The sequence below is a fragment of the Nilaparvata lugens genome, chromosome 3 (genome assembly GCF_014356525.2).
Source record: "Nilaparvata lugens isolate BPH chromosome 3, ASM1435652v1, whole genome shotgun sequence".
Classification (NCBI taxonomy): Eukaryota; Metazoa; Arthropoda; class Insecta; order Hemiptera; family Delphacidae; genus Nilaparvata; species Nilaparvata lugens.
Genome location: NC_052506.1, coordinates 97,998,733 through 98,022,801, shown reverse-complemented (window position 1 = coordinate 98,022,801; position 24,069 = coordinate 97,998,733). Strand labels below are relative to the sequence as shown.

The following is a 24,069-nucleotide window of genomic DNA, read 5'->3' as shown; positions in this document are numbered from 1 at the left end:
TCATGAAATTGATACCACACTTGATAGTTGTTTTACAAGTTTGAGGTTAACCAACAATGTTAACAGTTGGTTAAATCACCTGTTGGAGTTTGAAAATGAAAAAAAATAACTTATACTCACTAAACATTGCAATTACTGTTGTATCAGGGTTATTAATAGGGCCTAACATTATTATTTACCATAGTGTTTTAAAAAAAAACATATGCTGTACAAATTTGTCTGGGGAACGGTTTGCCATCACTAGGCTAAACAGCTTTGTCTAGTAGGTAACTTCTGTATGCTATTAAACTTATCAATAAATATCCTGGACATAAATTAATGATCTTACCTTAATTTAAGAATTTAAGCAATCAAAAATCAGCAGAATAAACAAACTATGACTTGATGACGCGATAAAACAAAGGAGAACAGAAAACTGACATCACCAACACCATCACTTTACTGAAGGAGACAGGAAATCCTAACATGGCTACTGATCATGCCCAACATACATGCATCACCCCGGCAATTTCAAATTGATATTGACAATCTTTATTGTTAACATTGAAAAATTCCATAATTTAAGGGTGGATTAATGATTTCTTCATGGGGGACATTTGTGCTTCCACTGAAATAATGTTGGAGTCAATAAAATAGTAGTTTATTATTATTTGAATTGAAAACTTGAAAATTATTCCATAGGCTTGGTGTGTTCTTTATTGTGTGACATGATTTTCAGCACAAACTAGAATCTATTTGAAAAAATGGAATTACTTTTTCAATTTTGGATGGAATCATTTGAAATTCTAGGACAATGTTGATAATATAAACAGAAACGTTCATGATTCTTTTCAAAATTTTACATTACCGATTACCATTTATTTAAAATTTTAAATGTCAGTAGCCTGTCAATGGGATTTTTGCAAGGCCCATCTGATGGGATTTTTGCATGGAGAAAAAGTGCTGGAAATTTACTTCTGCAGCCGAATGAGTAATGAAAGACTGCTTTTTTGAACATTTTTGAGAAACTTAGAAATCGGTCAAATTTTTTCCAAGTCCCTATCTGGATTAAAATTAGCACAAAAGGTCTATTATATATCATCAACAGTGCATTGTAGACAATTTTCGCAAAAGACAAAAAGTGTTTGAAATTCAATTCTGCATCCGAATTATTGATCAGAAATACAGCTTTTCGACTTTTTTGGGAAATTTAAACATCTGGCAAATTTATTCAAAGTCCCTCTGGATTTAGTGTAAAAGGTCCATCATATCGTTAATGGTGTGTTGTAGATGACTTTTGCAGAGGACTAAAAGTGCTAGAAATTCACTTCCACACCCGAATTAGTCATAAAAAATGTTTTTTGGACATTTTTGGGAAACTTGAAAATCGGTCAAATTCATTTCTAAGTCCCTTTCTGGATTAAAATTAGTGCAAAAGGTCAATTATATGGTTAACAGTGCATTGTAGACAATTTTCGCAAAAGACAAAAAGTATTGGAATTGTACTTCTGCACCCGAATTAATTAACAAAAAGCTTAAAGTGAGTAAAATGAGACTTTTGGAAAACTCAAAAACATTTCAGTCTAAATTTGTGTAAAACATTTTTTATCTCAATAAAGGTGTGTTGGAGATGATTTTTGAAGAAGATAGAAAGGGTTTGAGATTCAATTCCACTTAAGAATTGTTGGTCAGAAAGCCCAAATCGATACATTTTTAGGGATTAAGTTACACTGGTGAGGGGGGGAGGAGACACCTTCTGAAAAAAATGTTTGATTTTCACTTAGTGTGTTGACTGGGTAGGTACTGTAAAAATTCCATACTGTACCAACCTTTCTAACGTTTATTTTAGTAAACATTTCTAACGTTTATCAAATGTTGTTTTCATAACATTTATCAGCAATATACATTCTAGACATTTATTAAATGTTTATAGAGTAAACGTTCATTTTAGTAAACTTTTCTAACGTTTATTGAACGTTGTTTCCATAACGTTTATCGAATTTATACATTTTAAACATTTATTTAACGTTTTTTAAACTTTTTGTGCTGTGTGGGTCTAGGACTTAGGCTATGCTTGAGTCCAGTAAAATTTGGAAGATAAACGCACTATACCGTACCATGAGATATCTTACGCTATCTTTTCTCTATGACTGTACCAGAGAAAACTTATACGATTATTTTATTCAATGACTGTTCTTTCAAAATTACACTACATCTTTACTCACTCAAGGGCGAATCCAGGTGTGGTTTCCGTTTTGACAGACTTGTCATCAATAGTCACATGAAGTTCGAATTTCAATAAGCTGTCCCCGTCACCGACGATCTTGTCCAATTGTTTGGGCAAGACGTCATGCGACTCACGATATATGACATTGATGTCACGTAGGTTCGTGTAGCAGTGCTGTGTTGCTCTGCCACCCAGGCGGTGGGCAATCTCATCCAACGACTTCCGCAGCACTTCTCCATCACTCTGTCTGCTCAAAAGCCAACAATAAACTGTGAAAAACTTTTCTTTTCTGATATTAGGCTGGCCACTAACTGTAGAACAAGATGTCTGTTCAAAAACCAACAATGGACTGTTATAACAATTCTTTTCTTATATTGGACTAACCACTAATGGTAGAACATTTTTTTGAGGTTTGAAATTCACTTTTCCAAAAAACATTACAAACAAAGGAAAACAATATAAGATAACTTAATTATTGCATTAGCATGCATGTTGATGTTAAATATATAATGTTTTGATAGGTTATGGGAAAGAAAGTAACATTGCTGCCAGAATAATATTACTCTGTCTATCTATATTATATGAAAGCGAAATGGCACTCACTGACTGACTGACTAACTGACTCACTCACTCATTCACTCGCAATTGTAGGGTTTCATTCCAAAGATGACTACCATATCTCCAAAATTGTCGAATTTCAGATTCTTATATGGTCATATGGTTTCCAATGCGAGGAATCCAAATTCGCCATCCATTTTCAGTAGAAGTGACTATTTCCCATGCCAAAGGCTATTTGAAATCTACAATTTTCTGCAAAGCGTACTATTTCCAGCTTCATTTTGTGAAAGATTCCGTGCATAACTGACTAATTCCACCGGAAATACATGATACCAAAACCACAGTATACATACAGTATGGAAACTTGGCTAGTACCCTGACGCCAAAATCCGCCATCTTGTTAGGAAGCGCCGCATTGTAATAGTATTGATGGTAGGGATGGGTATCGAAAGACAAAACATCGATGTTTTTTTTCATCCTAACATCGATAAGTGAAAAACATCGAACAGTAAACATTGATGTTTTTAAACATCGTTCATCGTCCTACGTTTTTATGGATGATACTATTAGTCCAGTCAATATAGACATAAAAAAGGGGGTGTGCTTGCAATTTATATTGTAGTTCTGATTTTTTAATATATTATTTGGGTACATAAGAGAAGTCCAGAACCAACTAATTCATGCAAGATTTCCTTGTGCTAGATACAAGATAGCCCAAAAACCTCGTATTTTTGGCTCATTTTCCAGTTTTCAGCTATTTCTGCCAAATCTCTCCCAGATTATATAATTCTGAAAAAAAATGAGATCACTCGGAACTCTCTATCTCCAATGAGTACTTTGTTATGATTTTTCAAAAATGAGTAAAATTTGAAGAAAAAATCAATTTTGATGAATTTTATTTTTTAATCAAAAATATCTTCCGATTGTTACAATTTAGATGTATATTTCAAAATCCCTCTAGGCGTATTTTTGTGCTATACAATCTGAGATCAGGTAGAGCGCTCTATGTCATATAGATTTCCAGGTACACCTGACAACAATGCTCCTTGTATTGTGGAAAACACCTAATTTTCAGCTTCAACCATCATCACCATCTACTTTGTCCTTACATTGATATTTCGCACAATGACATAAGTTAATAATGGGTAAGAATCACCCGTTAGATGCACTTAATTTCAGTATTTCCTAGTAGAGGCACGCCTAAGGACACCTCAAGGATCAAAATTTCAAACACTTATAATTTACTTCTGACACAATGCTCAGATTTCATCGTACTACACTTCATTCTTCTCGGCTCGCCAAGGCGGTTCAAAATCATGCATCAACAGTCAAATTCGGTCAAAAAATAGAAAATTTATTGTTGAGTGTAGGTACTTATTTTTTCAAAGATTTAAACTATATTATATAAATATTGTAGTAACATATGTAATGTATTCATGATGTGATGTTTATGACTTGTGTTAATATTGTATTATATACGATGCATAACATGAAAATAAAATTGAATTGAACTTATTCATATTCAATACATAAGAAATGACCAATTTCTATATTCAAAGCTATGTATCTCGGTAACCCCTTATTATAAAAATTATTACCGTACATGATCTTGAAATGTACAATAGAAATTTCTATTTCATCTGCTGTGAACAATTCATGAAAAAATATGTTTGTAAAGTGAGATTTGATTGTTGAAAAAAATCCGGAAATTGTAGATATTTTTCTCATATTAACGGTTTTGGCAGTTCTATGATAGAGAAAAGTGATTCAAGATGGATTTTAGGCAACTGAGCTCGTAGAGGATGAATTTATCTACAATTTGTAATCAATCGTAAGTTTCTATGATGTATCAGACTCGTTTTAGAAACTCTTGATCAACAGTAAAATAACGAAAAAAATGTAAAAACTGAAATCGCCATTTTTAAAATCTCAACTTCCAAATTGTTTTGGAATCGAAAGTATTATTTATTGGAGTGGGTAGAGGGGGACAATTTTCACATTCTCACTAGATTTGGAAATTTTATCAGAAGTATTTCACAAGACATGCAACTTTGAATATAGAAATTGGTCATTTTCTGTGTATTGGAATATGGGCTTAAGTACACTCAACAATAAATTTTCCATTTTCGACCAAATTTGACTTATTATGCATGATTTTGTACCGCCTTGACGAACCAAGAAGGATGAAGTGTAGTACGATGAAATCTGAGCATTGTGTGAAAAGTTATGTGTTTGAAATTTTGATCCTTGAGGTGTCCTTAAGCGTGCCTCTCCACTAGGAAATACTGAAATGAAGTGGGTGATTATTACGGGTGATTCTCATAGAACATAATCTCAAGAACTTATGTCGTTGTGCAAAATATCAATGTAAGGACAATGTAGTTGGTGATGATGCTTGAAGCTGAAAATTAGGTGTTTTTCACAATACAAGGAGCATTGTTGTCAGGTGTACCTGGAATATGAGAAAGATCGCTATACCTGATCCCAGATTGTAGAGCACAAAAAGAGCTTCTAAAGTGACTACAATTTTATCTGGAGCTATTGTTCCAATATTTCAACAGTTACTAACTGGAATCACAGCAATTTTGGACATGTGGTATTCAAGTAACAGTCTTTCGAATAATTGAAGTCAGGTAGTGACTAGAAAGATACATCAACTCTAGTTCACAAGATTTGTCATCTTCATGGTTTAGTCTGAAACCTCTCGAGATATCCTTGCGGGTTCGGTCTTGAAATTTCACCCTAAGCTAATTTTAGCAATCATTGATACTCATATTGTATTCATTCAATACCTGATAGATTATTTAGGAAATGAAAATGGATTAAGTTTTTTATATGGATATCTGCACTCCTTATAATACGAGGACCTCTTTTCCAGAGCTAGATTAATTAGTGTTAAACACATGTTGAGGAAATAATTTTAGTAAGAAAAAACTCTTTCTTCCTAAGAAACAAAGAATTCGACCTCTTATTCAATTCTAAATAACTAACTATCTAACCTTGACACGGGCCACAGAAGTAATGTAAATCTTCAAGAGTATCCAACAGTCTCACATAAAAATACAGAGAGCCTAATTGAAAAATAAAAATAGAACTCTGCAGGAAATCAAAACTTATGCGAGATCTTTCACAAGTGTGATCTATATTCACAAAAAACACTAAACAGAATACAACACTTAATATGATAGAGATAATTATTGTAATTCTGTTACTATTGCTTATTGCTCTCAAGATAATCCTCTTCATACAAAAAAATAAAAAAAAACTTGTATCAAATTAAAAAATTAGAATTGTTTTTACTTTTTAGTTGGGAAAAACATCGGATGACCGATGTCTAGGTAAAACCATCGATAAGTGAAAAACATCGAACAGTAAACATCGATGTTTGATGTTTAAACATCGATGTTTTTAAACATCGATGTATCGATACCCATCCCTAATTGATGGTAGGTTCGGATCACTATGCTCCGGATCAATTGATCTCATTCACTGCCACGAGCCAATCAGAAGACCAGGATTGGAACTTCCCAAGGTCACGTGACGTGTTTAGTATTGGCGTCATGTAAAAAGCATTGGTTAGATAGGCGATTGATTACAAGTTTCCATTCTGTACCTATTCTGTGCCAAAACTGACTATTTCCAATGTGTTCTGCCAGTATCAGCTGATGGTTTTACACCATAACAGACTATTCCTTCCGGTCAACATAACCTCAAACAACAGCCACTACTTTCTACCAGCGGTCCTGTGGTTTGTGATTGTGAACTTAAGTAATATTGCGTTTATAGCTTTTTTTCAATGATAATTTGTGTGGAAAATTATTGATATAATACATATTGCATTATTTGAATGGGTTTTCTAGTTATCAAATCAAGTGGTAATGAGATGTAAATACATTAAATGTCGACAGTTCGAAGTGTGATTTCTTCATAGACTTGCCATGGCTAACGATTTTACTACACTTTCAAATGATGAACTATTATCAATTCTTGAAGACAGTGTTGAAGACGTTAATATTATTATTCTGAATGATGATTTTCAATCACAAAATTTGAACTCTGATTGTGTGATTTCCTCTGATGAGAATGATCCTGTTACCTTATCGAAGATGAACAAACCTGCCCTACTAATGATCATCAGTTTGAAATCAAAAACTTGATTTCCAATGAACAATCAACAAGTACTGCTAGTGAAAACGGACAAACAAAACTATTATTTCCAAGTGAATTGACAGAAACAAGTGATAATGTAAGTGTTGTTGATGGTGAAGAGGTTAATGGAAATGAACAGCCAATATTATTGCAACCAACTGAACTGATTCAGACAAGTGACGATGACAGTGTTGTTGATAGTGATAACGAGTATTTGAATGATCCTGAAATGATTGATACCATAACACATGTTGAAGGAGGAAGAAAAAGGAAGCGTGTGAATAAGAAGGAGGTGAGTAAGAAGGTAAGACACAGTTCTGCAGGAAAACATTGGAAAATAGCTTGTAAACATGGACCAGATAGCAAGATTTGTGAGGTCAGGAAGCTTCTGAAAAGTAAAATTGATTTGTTCTCTAATAATCTTCATTCGAATTCTGGAAAAATAGAACAGGATAATTCTAATAATAACTTGTTGAATTTTGTAGATGTTAAAAAACCAGATAGAATTAGGCGACTTCCTGATGAGAAGTTGGAAAATCCTCATTGGAAAAAAGAAAATGATAGACTCACTATGTCATATTTCATATTGTCGAATGATGGATCAAAGAGGAAGGTATGCTCTCGAAGTTTTGAAAGCATAAGTTGCATTAAAAGGAGACGATTAAACCTCATTTCAAGACAGTTTTTCAACACAAAGAATCTACCAAAGGAAAATCGAGGTGGCGAAAGAGTTTTTGTTGATCCATCTATTAGTGAATCAATAATTTCTCATATAAAGACATTCAAGTGTAACAAATCACATCATGTACGTGCTGATACTGGAAGAAGCTATTTGAGCTCAGAGCTTTCAGTGAAGAAAATGTGGCATTTATGGAAGAAGCAACAAACAACAAATTAACTACCAATTGCATCATATTCAAAATATTACAGCATATTTGTCAATTCTTTCAATCTTGCCTTCGGCCATCCAAGACAAGATGTTTGTAGCTTCTGCACAGGATATAATAATAACATTTCTAGTGAGAAAGACAATGAAAAGAAGGAAGATCTTCAGACATTGGTGAATTTACACAAGAGGAAAGCTAAAGCATTTTTTAATCTGTTGAAACAAAAGGATCCCGGAGTTGTCACTGTATCATTTGACATGATGCAAAATCAACCGCTTCCAAAATTAAACACAACTGATGAGTTTTACAGTAGGCAAGTATGGATATACATTTTGAATTTTGTTTGTTCAGAAGATGATGAAGGACCAAATAATAGCTTCATATACACATGGAATGAGACAGAAGGTGGAAGGGGTCCCAACGAAGTTTGTTCAATCCTGGATGATTTTTTGAAACTTATTGAGAATCGATATAAAAGTACTGATCCTCCACCACACACCATCAGATTATTTTCAGACTCCTGTTCAGCGCAGAATAAGAATCAATTTATTATTGGACTTTTATTGAATTTCGCACAAAGATCAACAGTATTCAAAGACATTTTTCACTTCTATCCAGTTCGCGGTCATAGCTACTTGCCTTCAGATAGGGTATTTGGATGTATTGAGAAAATAATAAGAAAAAAGCGTGAAATTTTGAGTCCTTCCAAGTACCATAGAATAATGAGTCAACATGCAACTGTCAAGATATATGGCACTGATTTCAATTTTTTCAATTACAAGCAAACTCTAAAGCCCATTCTCCGTTCACCTCTACCTTTCAAAACAACGCAGCAAAAAATGATTTCATACAAACACAGCAGCAAGACTTCGGTTGGAGTATCTTCATCGTACACAGGATTACCAGTTTCAGTATCAATATTGAAGAAGAATAAATCGATTGCTGTTCTCAATATTAAACTCACTTCTCTTCCAAAAGGAAATCACGTTAAAATCGCTAAACAAAAAGATGTTAAGAACTTGATGAGATTTTTCACTGTACCAGACGATGCCAAGGAGTTCTATGAAAATGTTTTGTGCAGCTCACGAGATGAAGAGGAAGAAGACATTGAATATAATGCTGATTCTGACACAGAAATCATATTGTAAATATAATATTTTTCTACAAACTTTCAATATAGGCCTAAATCATATCAATTTTGTTTTTCCACCTTTCATATGGGCCTACTTAATATTTTTTACTTATGTACTCTATGATTATAATTTCATAATAGAGTTATCTCTATTATTAATTTATTCGTTTCCATTGAAAACTATACATATACCATTTATTATTAAGGCTGGTATTGGACGGTAATAGTTAATTATGTCATATTTCTGTCATCAAAACGTCTGTGATTATGAAATGCATCAGTGTAATGGACTAATAGTTGATCATATTAATGTTCTATGTCATAATATATTCGCCTAGTGAATTCGTTTGTTACAATATCTTTGATAATAGATGTATGACATAGAAATATTACTGTATAGTACAGGCCTGAGATTATAATGCAGTAGTTAGGGTTGTCAGTCTTGATAACATAACAGCTGCTTGTCATTAGATAGGAAATAGAAAAACTTATTTGGTGAAATAGAAATAGAATCGTCTTTTCTATTACCCAAGTTTTCATATTATTAGAACTTGCTATGTCTGAATGTGAGACTATGATTATTTTTAATACTTTAGCAAAGTATGCTTTGAAAATATTATCTTGGTTGAAATGCAACAAAACTGACTATTTCCTGGAAATAGTCGATTTTGTGGAAACAAGAAAAACATTTATTGGAAAAAATATATATTTGAGCTGTAATCAACTTTTATGATTGTTTTAAATGTGCACAGAATTCAAGGACTCATTTTTATGAAAAAATTGATATTAGAATGTGAACACAGATGCGAGATACAGTTTTTTGGCTCTCCTGAAAAATTTCCTTTTTGGAGATAGTCATTTTTGGAATGAAACCCTTCAATTTTTTGTAACTAACTATTGTATGTAATATTGTAACTTATCTAATATTTTGTGTAATAAATTGATGTTGTAGTTTTAGTTTTTTTTAGAAATAAACATTTATTTATTTATTCAAATGAACAGAAAATGTTCAAATTTAGTACAGAAGCTCAGGGTGTAATAATGTTGTATTAGAAGGAATTTGAAATAACGCCAAAGATACGCCCAAAATCTGTGTTTTCCAGCGTTTTTTTTTTTTTTTGCTCTTTCTTAGCTTTGACTATCTAATGGGATGAAGCATGCTCAAATGAAAAATGCAGGTGAGCAAAGCGAGCCCGCTGATCTCATTTTTGGACGATCCAGTCGGGGGTCCAGGGGGCGGAGCCCCCTTGCTAGACAGATATGGCGATCGAAGCGGCCTGACGTCTAGCTATGAATAATTAGTGTAATGAAATGATACACATGTCGTCATATCATATTGTTGGGTCATCACATCGAAAGGCTTCGAGCACAAATTTTTGAGGTTAGGTCTTTGTATAAAGTATTTTTGTTGTTTTCTTTCTCTGCTCTGTGTAGAGTTGAATCATTGTTCCATCATTATAATTTGTGATTTTACAGTCGTTTAATTATTATTATTGGTTGTTTAATTCATGTTAGAAGCCTCTCGCTGACAACATTTTTACAAAGACAGTATTTTTGGAATATAGCTGAGAATATATTAGTAGAATGTAGCTGAGAAGATAGCAGAGAAATATTTTGAATAACTTATATTCTTTAATTATGGAAGAAAATGTTGTGGTATCTCACCATAATTGAAATACTGAATATAGTGATATTGTCAACAACGACGTCTTAAGGTGCATACAGACTTTTGCTCTGCTCCGCAACCGAACATCACTCCAGCAGAGCAATTGATGATCGACCGGCGAGCAAGAGTGGTTCGACCGGGGAACGCGAGAAGATCTAACATCTTCCGTAACGTTCATGATGGGTGCGTGGGCGGGGCGACTGTGGTTCGATGGTGGTACGAGGGAGGAGCGTGCTCGGTGCGGGTTGGAAGCGCGAATATGTGTATGCAGCTTAAAACTTTCATTAATTTATATTCATATACTATTATCCAAATGTGGCAGAACGTAGTGGAACGGCGATGATGGAAAGGAAGGTAGAAGGAAGCGGAGACATTCAGATATAAATGCATTATTTAAACGCTCTCAGCTACACTCTACCTCTGCCGCTCCACTATGTTTTGAACCAACATAAATTATTGGATTCTATCCGCTGTGAAGTAACGCTATCTTTAGAAATATGAATTGTTTACAATAGTGAACAACACTGTTCCACATTTACTTCTTAGGTCTATATACTTATATTTTATTTCAAAGATTCAGCTCACCTTTTTTGATATACCTCATCGATGCCTTCATTATTTTTATACTCAAGCTGCCCCACTGAGAAAAAAATCCATCACATTACTATACAGAACTAGAGAAACTACAGTATTTGAACTAATCAATTGAATTCACTGCACCTAGGCTCTACAGTAACTCAGAGCAACTAAGTCACTAAAGATTTCGATTAATTCGATAAAGGATTCGATTCTCTTTAAATAGACTAATTCCAAGATTGTTTCCTTTGTTTTTCAATTGAATGGTTCGAGACCAAGTCTAAATTGGTATAGGACTTTGATAGTGATATTCAATTGAAACTGTCAACACTGGTTAAATGTGAAAAGTTGGTGTTATTTATTGAAAAGAGATACTGATAGTTCAATGTGAATGTCACTATAGAGTATACATGTACATATTTTCAACAAAATTCCTTCTGGGAGCAAACATATCAAGATGAATAGATGAATTGTGTGACAACCAAAAACCATAGAATCTACATGCAGTTCGCAACAAAAAATATCCAGTAAAATTCTCTTAAATCTATCCACCTTTGTTTTTGAGATATATCTATTTTTCGATATTTTTGAAAAACGTCAAAACTAGAAACTTAGTAAGAATATAGTTCTAAACATTTGGTTGGAAAGGTGAAGAAATTTGCAATACGATTCATATAATTTGTTCTTCTTTTTGATGTTTTTCAATTGTTATGAGTGTTTAAACTGTTTGGCTTTGAACTTGAAGAATGTACTACAACTTCTAGCGCTCATAAAAACGTCAAACAAAGCAACAAATGAAATTAATCTTATTGTAAATTTCTTCCTCTTTTTAACCATATCCATAGAATCAGATTTGACTGATAGTTTTCTTATAACATTTATTGACATTTTTCGAAAAATATCGAAGAATCGATTTATCTTGAAAACGAAGAATGATACAAGAAAATTTAACTGAAGATTTTTTGTTCGAAATTTCATGTAAAATCGATGGTCTTCGGTTGTTATACCTTTCATAGAACACTCTGTATATAGTAAGATTCACTTTTAGATAACAGTCAGCACTCTTAACAAATGACATTCTGAATGATTCTCACTAAACCAATTCTGACAGTTTGAAGCATACAAAAATAGAATAATCTAAAAATCAAACAGTAATATTGTATTACCTTTGGTTTGAAGTTAATACACAGAAGATAATATAACTTACAAACTTTATTGAATTGCAAATTGTAACTCACGGTAAATCACTGGATTATAATTCTCATCTAGAAACTTTGTTTCATGAATGTCTAGAAGTTTCAATGTGCCATTGCTGGCTGGTTTCTGGACTAATTCGACACCATCGAAAGTTTCCACCACACGCACCGCAACCAATACCTCCATCACGTTCACTATCATCCAAAAAGTCTGTAAAGCAAGTATCACAAAAGAAAATTATTCATATAAAGAATTTTTCTGAAAAGATCGACAAACTTTGTGAGTGATTCACACACATCAAAATAATGTAAAAAGTTCCAGTAAACATGTGTCATACTTTGTTACAAGATTATGATGGCGGTATTTTTTCTATAATTTTATTATTTTGTGGCGGCAATTGTACAGTACTTAAATGATCTATATTCATCCGAGATTTTTTAGAACTGTAATCTAACACTTTGGTTAATGAACAGTTCAATTCTAGCCTAAATTAATAGGCTCAAACTTGACAGTAGAGGGGTTTATCACTCCTTGACAGCTCTAATCGAGTAATGCACTGTTAATCTCAGTATCAATTTCTAGTTTCATTTTCACATTTTGAGTCTGCTATCATTTTTACCTGCTAGTCATGGATAAATTCCATGGGAACCAAACCAAAGAAGCCTTCTTCTCAGAAAAACCTTCTCTGATTGGTTCTAGTGACATTTTATCACATTCATACGAGCATACGAGATCTGCAGTCTTTTTCCTTTCAAGTCTCCTCACTGTAGTCAAGTTGTCAATGAGGTGTAACACTTGAATGTTTTGGTGATTATGAGTCTCCTCATGGATCCTGGCAGCCTTTGTGATCATGTCATCAACAACTGTTCCCAAGTGCAGGTCCCTGTGAAGGTTCAAGTTTCTGACAAAGTATGGAGCTTTGACAGAATTCCTCAATTCTGGAATTTCTGGATAATTTTTATGTCACTTTTCCTCGTACAGCCCCTCGGCTGGATGCCATACAACCACACAGGCGAGTAGTCGCAGGGACTTGCAGAACGTCAGTGGTCGCGCGTGAGCATTTTGCTCACACTCACCCTTATGACTATACACTAGATTACTCACCCTAGACTATAAACAGTTGGTTTTGACAATGCTCTTTCAATATTTATTGATTTCAAATCTTTCTCAATGTGTTTTATGTTATTATATACCATTTAATAGTATATAATAACATAATACATGGAGGGGATTCCAAAAATAAATACTGCAAATTTATTGTTGGAATTTATCATTTTTATGGGATAAAATTATCTACTCATGAATGAAATGAATATACCTTCTTCATTTGACTCATTTTCGACATTTAGATAGAATAAAAAGATAATGGGAGTTTTAATCAGAAGATGGAATATATAATAGGAAGATAATACCTATAGATTGAAATATTAGTCAACGTTCATCCTGTCATCCTCAAACTGTTCAAGGACTCAAACTATTCAAGATTGTCTAGAGGACAGTCACAGCGAGGATAACTTGAGCTGCCAACCTTGTAAAACGAAAATTCCCAAAACTACATACAAAAGCTACAATTGTGCGGCAATTTGCAGCGGGCGCGACTACTCGCGTGTTAGGAATCAGTCAATAGTAATTTATTGTAGGTTGAAAGGCTTGAAATCCTCCCTGATAACTACTACAATTTTGAGTGTTCAAAATAAAATTCTTCTTCCTTTTTCTTGATGTGTGACTTCCATCGCAGTTTTGCATCAAGTATCAGTCCAAGATACCTAGCTTCATTCGCAAATGGAGCTTCTGTTCTGTTTAAAAGTGTTCTGTTTTGTAAGCTTCTGTATTGGGATGCACACAAAATGCCTTTTTATATTTTATGAAATTTATATTATATATTTATATTTATTTATAATATATTTTATATTATATGAAAATATTCTATTATTTCAAAAAAAATATTATATCAAACATTCAAAGAATATGTGTTGAAAATGTAAAGTTGATTGATGAAACGAAGCATTCGAAAGTTATCATCGGACATAAAAATAAAACACACTAAAGAATAGCAATAACTTGAAACAAAAGTGGGCACTATATTTCGAGCCTCAAGTCAAAAGTGGAAATTCGCCGTGCCCATTCAACAAACTTGAAGATTGATGCAATCACTGAAAATATTCTGTCATTATATGTATATAGATACATTTATAATGTATTTTAATATATTGCTATTCATTTTCAATATCTTATATTGATATTGATACTTATTGATGGTTAGGAACCCACATAGTCACTCATACATCATACAACTGATTCAATTGGAACTGTCAGCATTGATTTAATGAGATGTGTTAGTTCAATTTATGAGGAATGCTGACAGTTCGAAGTCAATATCACAGTAATTGAGAAACTACCTGTCATCAATTTTAAAATGAAATGAAAAGATAAAAGAAACGTTTCGATGAATTTTTTTATTCCTTTCAAATAGTTCGAAAAATGAGTGGTAATACTATTTATTCACTCACTTTTTCAGTTGTTTTCTCCTTACATTTCCAAACCCTTTTATTTTTGTAGTTGAAAAAGTGTTGAGACTCATCAATGTCTTCAATCAACTTATTGCTTTGAACCACATCATCCACCATCATTTTTAATCTCAACTTAGTAAGAAAATCTTGATGAGAATGGTCTCTCTCTTCACAGCTAGATGGGAAGAATGACAATATTAGAGTTAAATTTTCCATAGAAATATTCATTTCATCAGTGAATGAATGAAAGAGTATAGTTCAAATAAATAAGGTTGTGTGTATACAGAGAGCGGTCAAACGTTCAGAGTTCCACATTCTTGGAGACTGTATACATATGAACTAAATTCAATTATTATTAAATAATAGTACAAGAGAGAAAGAAAAAGCAAGAGATTAGAGTTTTCTACTCTTATAATTGACCGAGCGAAGTGAGGTCTAAGATTCAAGTCGATGGTTTGGCATTTCTCTTAATGTTTATACAGAGTGGGTGAAAAGTCCAAGAACGGCATAATATCTCATACACAAAGGTAATTTGACGGTGGGTGTGGTTGGGGATCCTACTCAAATTGAAAAAACTACTTTATGATGACTTTAAAAGTCTGGTCAGCCATATTGAATGCAACTTCATTTTTTTAAATAGGAAGGTGGTCATGCGATACATGATTTTGATAGGGAATTTCAAGTAAAAATGAATGGCGGAAATCGCATATCGATATCTCAATCCGTTTTGATGATATTCACATTATTCATACATCCTATTCGATAAAGCAGAAAAGAGAGAAAAGTCTGAGAACGGCTTGGTATCTAATAAAAAGAAGTGATTCCAAGGTGGGTGTGATTAGGGATGTTACGATGTTAGGCATGATTTCGATACGGAATTTCAAGAAAAAGTTAATGGCGAAAACCGCACATCGATATCTCAAACCGTTTAGAAGATATTCACATTATTAATCAATAACACTCATGTATTTCATTTCTGATTTGCATGGTACTGATTGATAATGTGAATATCTTCTGAACGGTTTGCGATATCGATGTGCGGTTTTCGCCATTAATTTTTTTTTTTTTTTGAAATTCCGTATCGAAATCATGTATCACATCACCACCTTCCTATTTAAAAACATAAAGTTGCATTCAAAAAGGCAGATCCAAGATGGCGGACCAGATTAGACCTCACTTTAGGTATCATGTTTTTCTACAATATCGAGAAATCAAACTTCAATACTTGTGTTTCACCACCACTATTTTTTGACCATAGAAAGATCATGGACTGCAGAAATCGGAATGCCTGTGTGCTCATACCATTATTGTATGAAGTATGAATGAATGAATTATTGAGGTCTGTTGAATCACTATAATTTATAAACAGTTGATACCGGTACAGATGAGAACTGTCTAGTAGATAGACTGTCATAGTTTTTCAGTGCGGGAATCAACCCGTGAGACCGTGACTAGGCTTTTAGGGCCTACCTGGAAATTCTTTCTAGACACATTCAAAATGATTCCTTGTACAGTACCTGGAATGATTCCGTTACTCACCTGGATTTAAGATTGTTAACATTAGTACTTAATGGTCCACTTGTTTTAGATCCGATTCTCAGGTCATACCCTTTTGCGTTGATTATATTCTTATAAATTCCCATTCTTGGTAGCTTATATCTGCCATCCCTGATGAAGAGAGTTCGAAAACTTCATAATATTGAACTCGAACATGAAAAGTTACTATATGAAAAGTTTTACATCTATCTTCAACGTAAAAGTTATTAAAAATGGACCATCAGCATTGAGACTCATCTATAGGCTACTATTTTACAATTTTCATGTTCAATCCAATAAGAAAAAGAGTTTGGAATTTCAAGGAACAGAACTCTGGAATATTCTTTGGTGAGATTAACTTCAAATTGTCAGTATTTCTTCGAATGGCAAGTATTCATTATAATACACCATGTCCCACGAAGAGGTTTACAAGTTTGATTTAATATTACGTGCCCATTCATGCACCGAACTTTTTTTAATTTTACACAATTTACAAAGTAGGTTTGTTAAACCACCTTACACACACACACACACACCACCACCACACCACCACCACCACCACCACACCACACCACACACACACCTTTCTTGGGGACCTTGAAATGTATAGGTATTTGGAAATTGGGGTACCTCAATTTTTCCCGGAAAGCAATACTCTCTTTACTCACGGTAATAGGGCAAGGAAAGTAAAAACTAGAACAAAGGCTAATGAAAATCTTTAAAAGTCAAAAATTATTAAAATTGAAACTCATCCACAGCAACACACTGATAACAGCGCTTGAGAAATGATGTGTAACCTCTCACAAAGAAACTCAATGGTATCTGGAGAAGTTACTCTTCTATTGATCGTTTCAGTTCCTCATCAATATTAAAGCTATGGGTATGAAATCTTCTCCTCAAGTAGCCCCAAAGAAAGAAGTCACAAACAGTTGAATCTGGCGATCTGGGTGGTCAATCTAATACATCACTTCCATGACCAATGGCCATGAAGTTTGTTGGAATTTTTGAAATTCTTCCAGAATATTTCCAGAACCTATTTTGTAAACTGTGCAAAATTTTGAAAAAAATCGTTGCAAGAATGAGCACATAATTTAAAATTGAACGTTTAAACCTCTTCGTGGGCCATGGTGTATATGAGGCAGAAGCATAAGGAACGCTGTCACATTGGAGTGAGCACCACTAAAGAAGCTCATAAAAAATGATACAGTTTTGATAAAATTAATACTTCCCCTCTCTGTTACTTAATTCAAATTTTCTAACCATTTTTTGTGATGAATGTGGAAGAAATAGTGGTTGAATTTATTCTCTATATTTCCTGGAAAAGTGTTATAACTATTCAGTGAGGTTTTCAAATAATGTAACAGTGAATTTTCAGTGCCATATCTTCTTACCAAAACAGAGAATTTCCTAATTTCGATTCCCTGACAGTATCATCCTCTTTTAGTATATATGGGGTTTCTGTGAACAGAAACTAATATGAAATTGGAGTTGAATGCAATAAATATCAGTAACATTATATAAAGTAGAAAGCAAAAACATGCAATCATTCAAATAGCATAAAATAAACATATCACTTATAGGAACCAATATGAAGTAGCAAAACCTTGGTTCAAAAAACAAAATTCTACAGTATGAATGATATGAATAAAAAACCTACTGCTGCATCTCATAATTCTGAAAGAAGAGATAGGCCTATTGTTCTCCCTTGACCATTCCATGCCCAAATTGAGATAGGTTTTACTCCTCAAAATATTTATATTGAAACACGTTATCGCTTAAAAATTAATAAATTGATTAAGTTCAATTTCCTCTCAACCATTCAACTCTGAAACATTTTCAGCACCAATGGAATAGCGGGGATAATATTCCACATCAAGATCTTTGATTTAATTTGAAATTTGAGAAACACGTAATTTTACACAATCTGGCAACGCTGATGTATTGTTGCTAATCGAAATATGTTTCATTTCATCTTTAATGATTATCTTCCCACTTCACAGTGGTCTTTCACTGTTCTAAATAAAACTCATTCCATTGAACAATAAAGTGAACCGTATTAAGCCTTATAAAAATATACTTAATTACCGGTTCAAATAATATAAATAATTACTAATATACTATACTATAAACTACTAATACTATAATACTAATGGACTATTTTACTTACCAAAATCATGTCGTTCTAATAGATAAAATTTGAAGAATCCGACTTCTTTGAAAATCACACTAACTCCATTAGTTATATTAATGGAATGTATCAGAATGATGTCATCTTCTGGTTCAATGCTTTTTATTGGCACTCTTCCAATAACTAGATTGACTACACGGTAGATCGGATCATGCTAATGCAACAAATAGGAAATTTCTGTATCATCTAACACAATCACGTATTAAAGTGCATTCATTTATAGTAAGGGTGTGGGCCTATCGCACAGAGCGGTCAGTGTTAAGATAGGTTTAAGATCCTACGCTATGCTGCAATATGTCTTCAGAAGACGTAGCAATCTTATCTCCAATATTGTAAGCTACGTTAAGCTGGTGTGAGCGGGACAGATTCGTAGCTTGGACTGGGTGATAGGACGGCTACGTCTTTCAAAGATGTATTTCAGCTTAGCGTAGCTGAGTGTGTAATGAGGATAATAGTGTATATCTATAGCTATGCTCACCTTGTGATTCGGGTCTACTTGCAATAAAAGTTGAAAATCAAGGTTGTTTATTTTGTTCATTAACACTTGAAAATGACTAAACATGTTGTGTCAGAATATATTGAAAGGGTGATATGACTTTTACTTTCTATTTTATAGTCATGTTCACCTAGTCATTCAGGTTTACAATATTATCCCTCATGGGCCATTAATGCCTGGCTAGTGGTGGAAAGGGGGTCTCTGTCTCTGAAAGCATGTTGGTGGCCCCGAAAGGGGCTGGTGGGTTTTGGTGTTGTTAGTAGAGGCCGAGCAGGATGGCAGCAGGCCACTTTCATGCACTCCTATGGTCCTGGCCGTCACCGGGCACGTAGGTCGTTTTGACTGGTCTGAGGTGTAGTGCTGCTGCCGCCACTCCTTGATAGGCGTCTTGAGCGGCAAGAGGGGGTGGCCGATAATTCCGACGTCGCTTTGTATGTTCAACACTAACCCCCCCCCCTGCCATGGTAGGAGTGAGGTGTCACAAAGTGAATTTTGTGACAAATGGAGAATTGTCATTCAGCATATAATTTAGTGAATTCATTTTACTTTAGTAGAGGAATAGGGTCAACAGTTGGATTTATTTTGTACATCATCATCATCGCCAACAGCCCCTGTAAATCATCAGCAGCGGATTCATCTGAACCAGAAAATTTCAGATCTTGTTTACTAGTTTGAAAGTTATGGTATCTAACATAGCAGCAGCAGCAGCTGTATCATCTGAGCAATAAGCGGCTACTGGGTTGAGACGTAATCATTCTTCATAAAATTTCTGGAATAGAAAGATTGTTGTTTACCGGCCCAATTTATTATAGTAATTAGCAGTATGATCATCATGGATAGACCCTTAGCATCAAGATCATCTGAATCATGCCCTGTAAAATGACTGGTGGTGTGATAGTCTTCTGAGACTCTATTACTTTACTATTGGTCGGTAGAATAAGACTGTATTACTCTACTATTGGTCGGTAATCTCTTTCCCCCTGGCCTCCCAATTTTCCGCGACCCTGTACTGCTTCAAGGAGACCCGGGATAGGGTCAGTTTAGCAGTAGTGGAGCATGTGAATGGGTCGCAATCTCCTCTGCTTACGTCATTCCCGGTACTATTTTATTACTAGGGAATTATTCTATTTTTTGTGTTAGAATAGAATATTGTAGGGCGAGTTCTGGACAACTTGAAGTTGGATTTTCCTTGGGGATTTTCTTTCTTGATAGTTATTTCTCCCAACTCCTATCACTGGGGATGAGCAAGTTATACTTGGTTTAGAAACCTGGAGGGATCTTAAGTTTGTGCTACAAACAGTTAAATAGGAAATTTAACTGGGCTCTTTTCAGTTCAATAATGGTAGGTTCTGCATCATTCGCGGATTGTAATGGGTTATTTTAGAGTACTTGATTTATAAGTCTCTACTCTGTCACTTCACAACATTTTTATTATAATACGGGAATTGAGAATCGGTTGTATTTCTCTGTATTTGGATCCACGGTGATTCAGGTAACTGTATGTTAGGACTGGTTGCTTATATGCGTTTCCTTCTCTGTAGTAGGGTGGCCTTAAATTCAAAGAGTAAATTTTCCTTGCTCAGTTATCATACTGTAGAGTGACCCCTGCATTTATCTTTGCTTAGCAGTTTTGGACTAGCTATAATTCCTAGTAGGAAAATCCCAATCCTTTTCCTAGAGAACTCAAGTGCAGCTTGAGTTCATACCTGTCAAAGTTAACAGACTGCAACGTCCTTTCTCTTTCTCTCTCTTATGTCGGCGATGTCCTCAAGCAGGCGGTCTCCCCATTCACCGATCAGCTCAAAATCACTCACGTCAATGCCCAATCACTCCTTTGTCACATAGATGAGTTCAGATGCACTTTTGGTGATTGTGTTTCCGACATTATACTTGTTTCTGAGTCTTGGCTTAAGCCTGTCATCCCGAATCAACTTGTTGCACTTGATGACTACATGCTCATTCGTAATGACCGCTTGCACAAAAATGGCGGCGGGGATGCCGCGCACATTAAACGTGCTCTGCTCCCTGTACATATACTTTCGTCCGATAATTCTCGTGCATCAAGGCCTGAATATATGTTTTTTGAAATTAAGAGCAATGGCGTCAAAATGTTGATCGCGGTATGCTACAGGCCGCCTCACATTGGCTTCATGTCTGAGTTTGAGGAGGCACTTTCAGAGCTGATGGTGCCCTATGAACATGTGGCTATCATGGGTGACTTTAATACTGACTTACTTGGACCTGACACTTATGACAAGGTGCAACTGACTACTATGTTCTTTGCGAATGGTATGACCCTGCTGCCTCTCCAAGCTACTCACCATACATCCACCTCGGACACGCTTCTAGATCTCGTAGCCGTCGCTGATAAAAAATCCGCTGTGAGCCATGGGCAGATCCCTTTCCCAGGACTTTCAGCACATGACTTGATCTACCTTGTTTACAACATTAAGCGACCTAAACCTAAACCGAAAATTATTACCTACAGAGATTACAACAATATTAACCTTCTTATCTATTTGATGATACATTTGATCTTGATTGGCTGAGCATTTTCAATACTAATGATGTAAATCAAATGTCGAACATAATAAATGACAATATCCTCTTCCTTTATGAAAAACACGTCCCTCTTAAGACCCGCAGAGTAACCAGAGACCCAGCTCCATGGCTCACTGAGGAAATACGTCATTTGATGCGTGATCGTGATTATTGGTGTAAGAAGGCTAGGCAGTCTAAGATTCCTGATGATTTTAATCGTTACAAGCGCTTACGAAACTCGTGTAAGCAAATGATCAGGAACGCAAAGGCTGGCTTCTATCAAAATTTGATATCATCTAAGAGATCATCAACATCATCATTATGGCGAGTTCTGAGAGGGATTGGAGCCAGCAAAGAGAGGCAGCCACCGACCGTTGTTCACTCACTTGATGCTCTCAATGACTTTTTCACTGATATCCCTGTAGGTTTGGACCAAGCCCGTGCTTACTATAATTCCTTACCAGGAATCCGATCAAATGAAGACTTCTACTTTTCTGGAGTTATTGAGCAGGAGGTTTTTCTAGCTATTAGAAGAATAAAAAGTAATGCGGTTGGAGCTGATAGTATCCCTATCAAGTTTTTGAAAATCCTTCTTCCCATGATCCTTCCTTTCCTAACCCATCTAATTAACACCTCACTAATGACTTCAGTTTTTCCTGAAGACTGGAAACGCTCTATTGTTATTCCTCTCAACAAAATTCCTAACCCTCTCACTCCCTCAGATTATAGGCCTATCAGCTTATTGCCTGTCCTGTCAAAGGTACTGGAGATTATTGCTCACTCCCAAATGAGTCTGTACATTCATGACTCTGGTTTGATTAGCGATTTCCAGTCGGGGTTCCGTAGTGGTCACAGTACCACCTCGGCTCTGCTGAGAGTTGCTGATGATATCCGCGGGGCTATGGATGGTAGACAGTTAACTGTTCTAGTATTAATTGATTTTAGTAAGGCCTTTGATTCCATTTTTCACCCCACCCTCTTGTATAAACTTCGTAAATTGGGATTTTCAAACACCACTGTAGCATGGGTAAGGTCTTACTTGCATGGTCGGTGTCAGAGTGTGAGAGTGGAGGGTGTCTCTTCACAGTGACGCAATGTAGATAGAGGAGTGCCTCAGGGGTCGGTCTTGGGTCCTCTACTGTTCAGCATATACATAAACGACGTGACTAGTTCTCTACTAACCACCAGATATCATCTATATGCAGATGACCTGCAAATCTATAAACACTGTAATAAAAAAGATTTCAACACGACAGTAGATGAAATGAATGATGAATTAGTACGTTTACTTGATTGGGCAGGTAATAATGGGCTAAAGGTAAATGAGACAAAGTCAAAGGCAATCGTGGTTGGTTATTCGAGACTACTGAACACACTTGACTTGACAGATGGACCGTATATTACAATCAATGGTGTACAATTAGAGTACAGCTCAGACGTGAAAAACTTGGGACTCACTATGACTAAGACCTTGGACTGGACAAACCATGTGACGTTGACATGCAATAGGGTGATTGCTGGGATCAAGACGTTGAAGAAGATTTCTGACATTATTCCTTTTTCAACAAAGGTTATGTTGGTGAAGACCTTGATTTTCCCGGTTTTCAACTATTGCAACATTGTAACTACTGACATGACTGTTCAACTACAACAGAGGATGCAGCGTGCGCATAACTACTGTGTCCGCTTCATCTTCAACCTCAGACATGACGACCATGTGACTGAATACTTTGACCGACTTGGACTCATGAAGCTACATGAATGTAAGTCATTTCATGCGGTTCTCTTTCTGCATAAAGTGTTAAAAACTCAGACACCCAAGTACATAGCTGAAGACTTTCACTTCTTGTGTGACATTGGTCGGGGTGGTACCCAGCATGGTTCCCATTTACTGGCTGTCCCAATTCATAGGACAGTCATGTTTAACAAGTCCTTTCTTGTGACGGCTTGTGGATTGTGGAACACATTGCCTGTTGAGCTGAGGCTAATTCAGGAACCTCGTCGGTTTGGCGCGGCTGTTTTCAGGTGGATCAGGGGTGGTGTGGGTGGCTGGACCTAGCAAATGGTTTATTGGTCAGTTTTTCTTTCTTTCTTCTTTTTCCCAAAACAATTCGATATTTATTATTTCTCTTTCTTCTTCTTCTTCTTCTTCTTCTTCTTCTTCTTCTTCTTCTTCTTCTCTTCTTCTTCTTCTCCTCCTCCTTCTTCTTCTTTTTCTTCTTCTTCTTCTTCTTCTTCTTCTTCTTCTTCTCCTCCTCCTTCTTCTTTTTCTTCTTCTTCTTCTTCTTTTTTTTCTACTTCTACTTCTTCTTTTGTTACATTGTATTATTTTTCAGTTTTTATTCTTCAATTTCTATTCATATCTCAATTATAATTTAGGTTTCGTTATTTTTTTTCTCCTTTGATTATTATTTTTGTATTTTAATA

At 35.1% G+C, this 24,069-nt stretch overlaps 1 protein-coding gene across 3 annotated transcripts in view; it reads right to left on the bottom strand.

Annotated features, from left to right (window-relative positions):
* Positions 1-2,033: 2,033 nt before the first annotated feature.
* Positions 2,034-24,069, bottom strand: part of LOC120350680 — a 36,124-nt gene continuing 14,088 nt past the window's right edge. The window contains exons 3-9 of one of the 3 annotated variants that reach the window (XM_039425246.1): positions 18,585-18,759; positions 17,809-17,875; positions 16,421-16,549; positions 14,882-15,056; positions 12,413-12,581; positions 11,184-11,238; positions 2,034-2,453 (exon numbers count right to left, since the gene is read on the bottom strand). In XM_039425246.1, the coding sequence (XP_039281180.1) occupies positions 2,201-2,453; positions 11,184-11,238; positions 12,413-12,581; positions 14,882-15,056; positions 16,421-16,549; positions 17,809-17,875; positions 18,585-18,759 (1,023 nt within the window). In that variant the 3' untranslated portion in view covers positions 2,034-2,200. The remainder of the gene's footprint in view (positions 2,454-11,183; positions 11,239-12,412; positions 12,582-14,881; positions 15,057-16,420; positions 16,550-17,808; positions 17,876-18,584; positions 18,760-24,069) is intronic. The other 2 variants (XM_039425247.1, XM_039425249.1) reach the window with 2 other exon arrangements.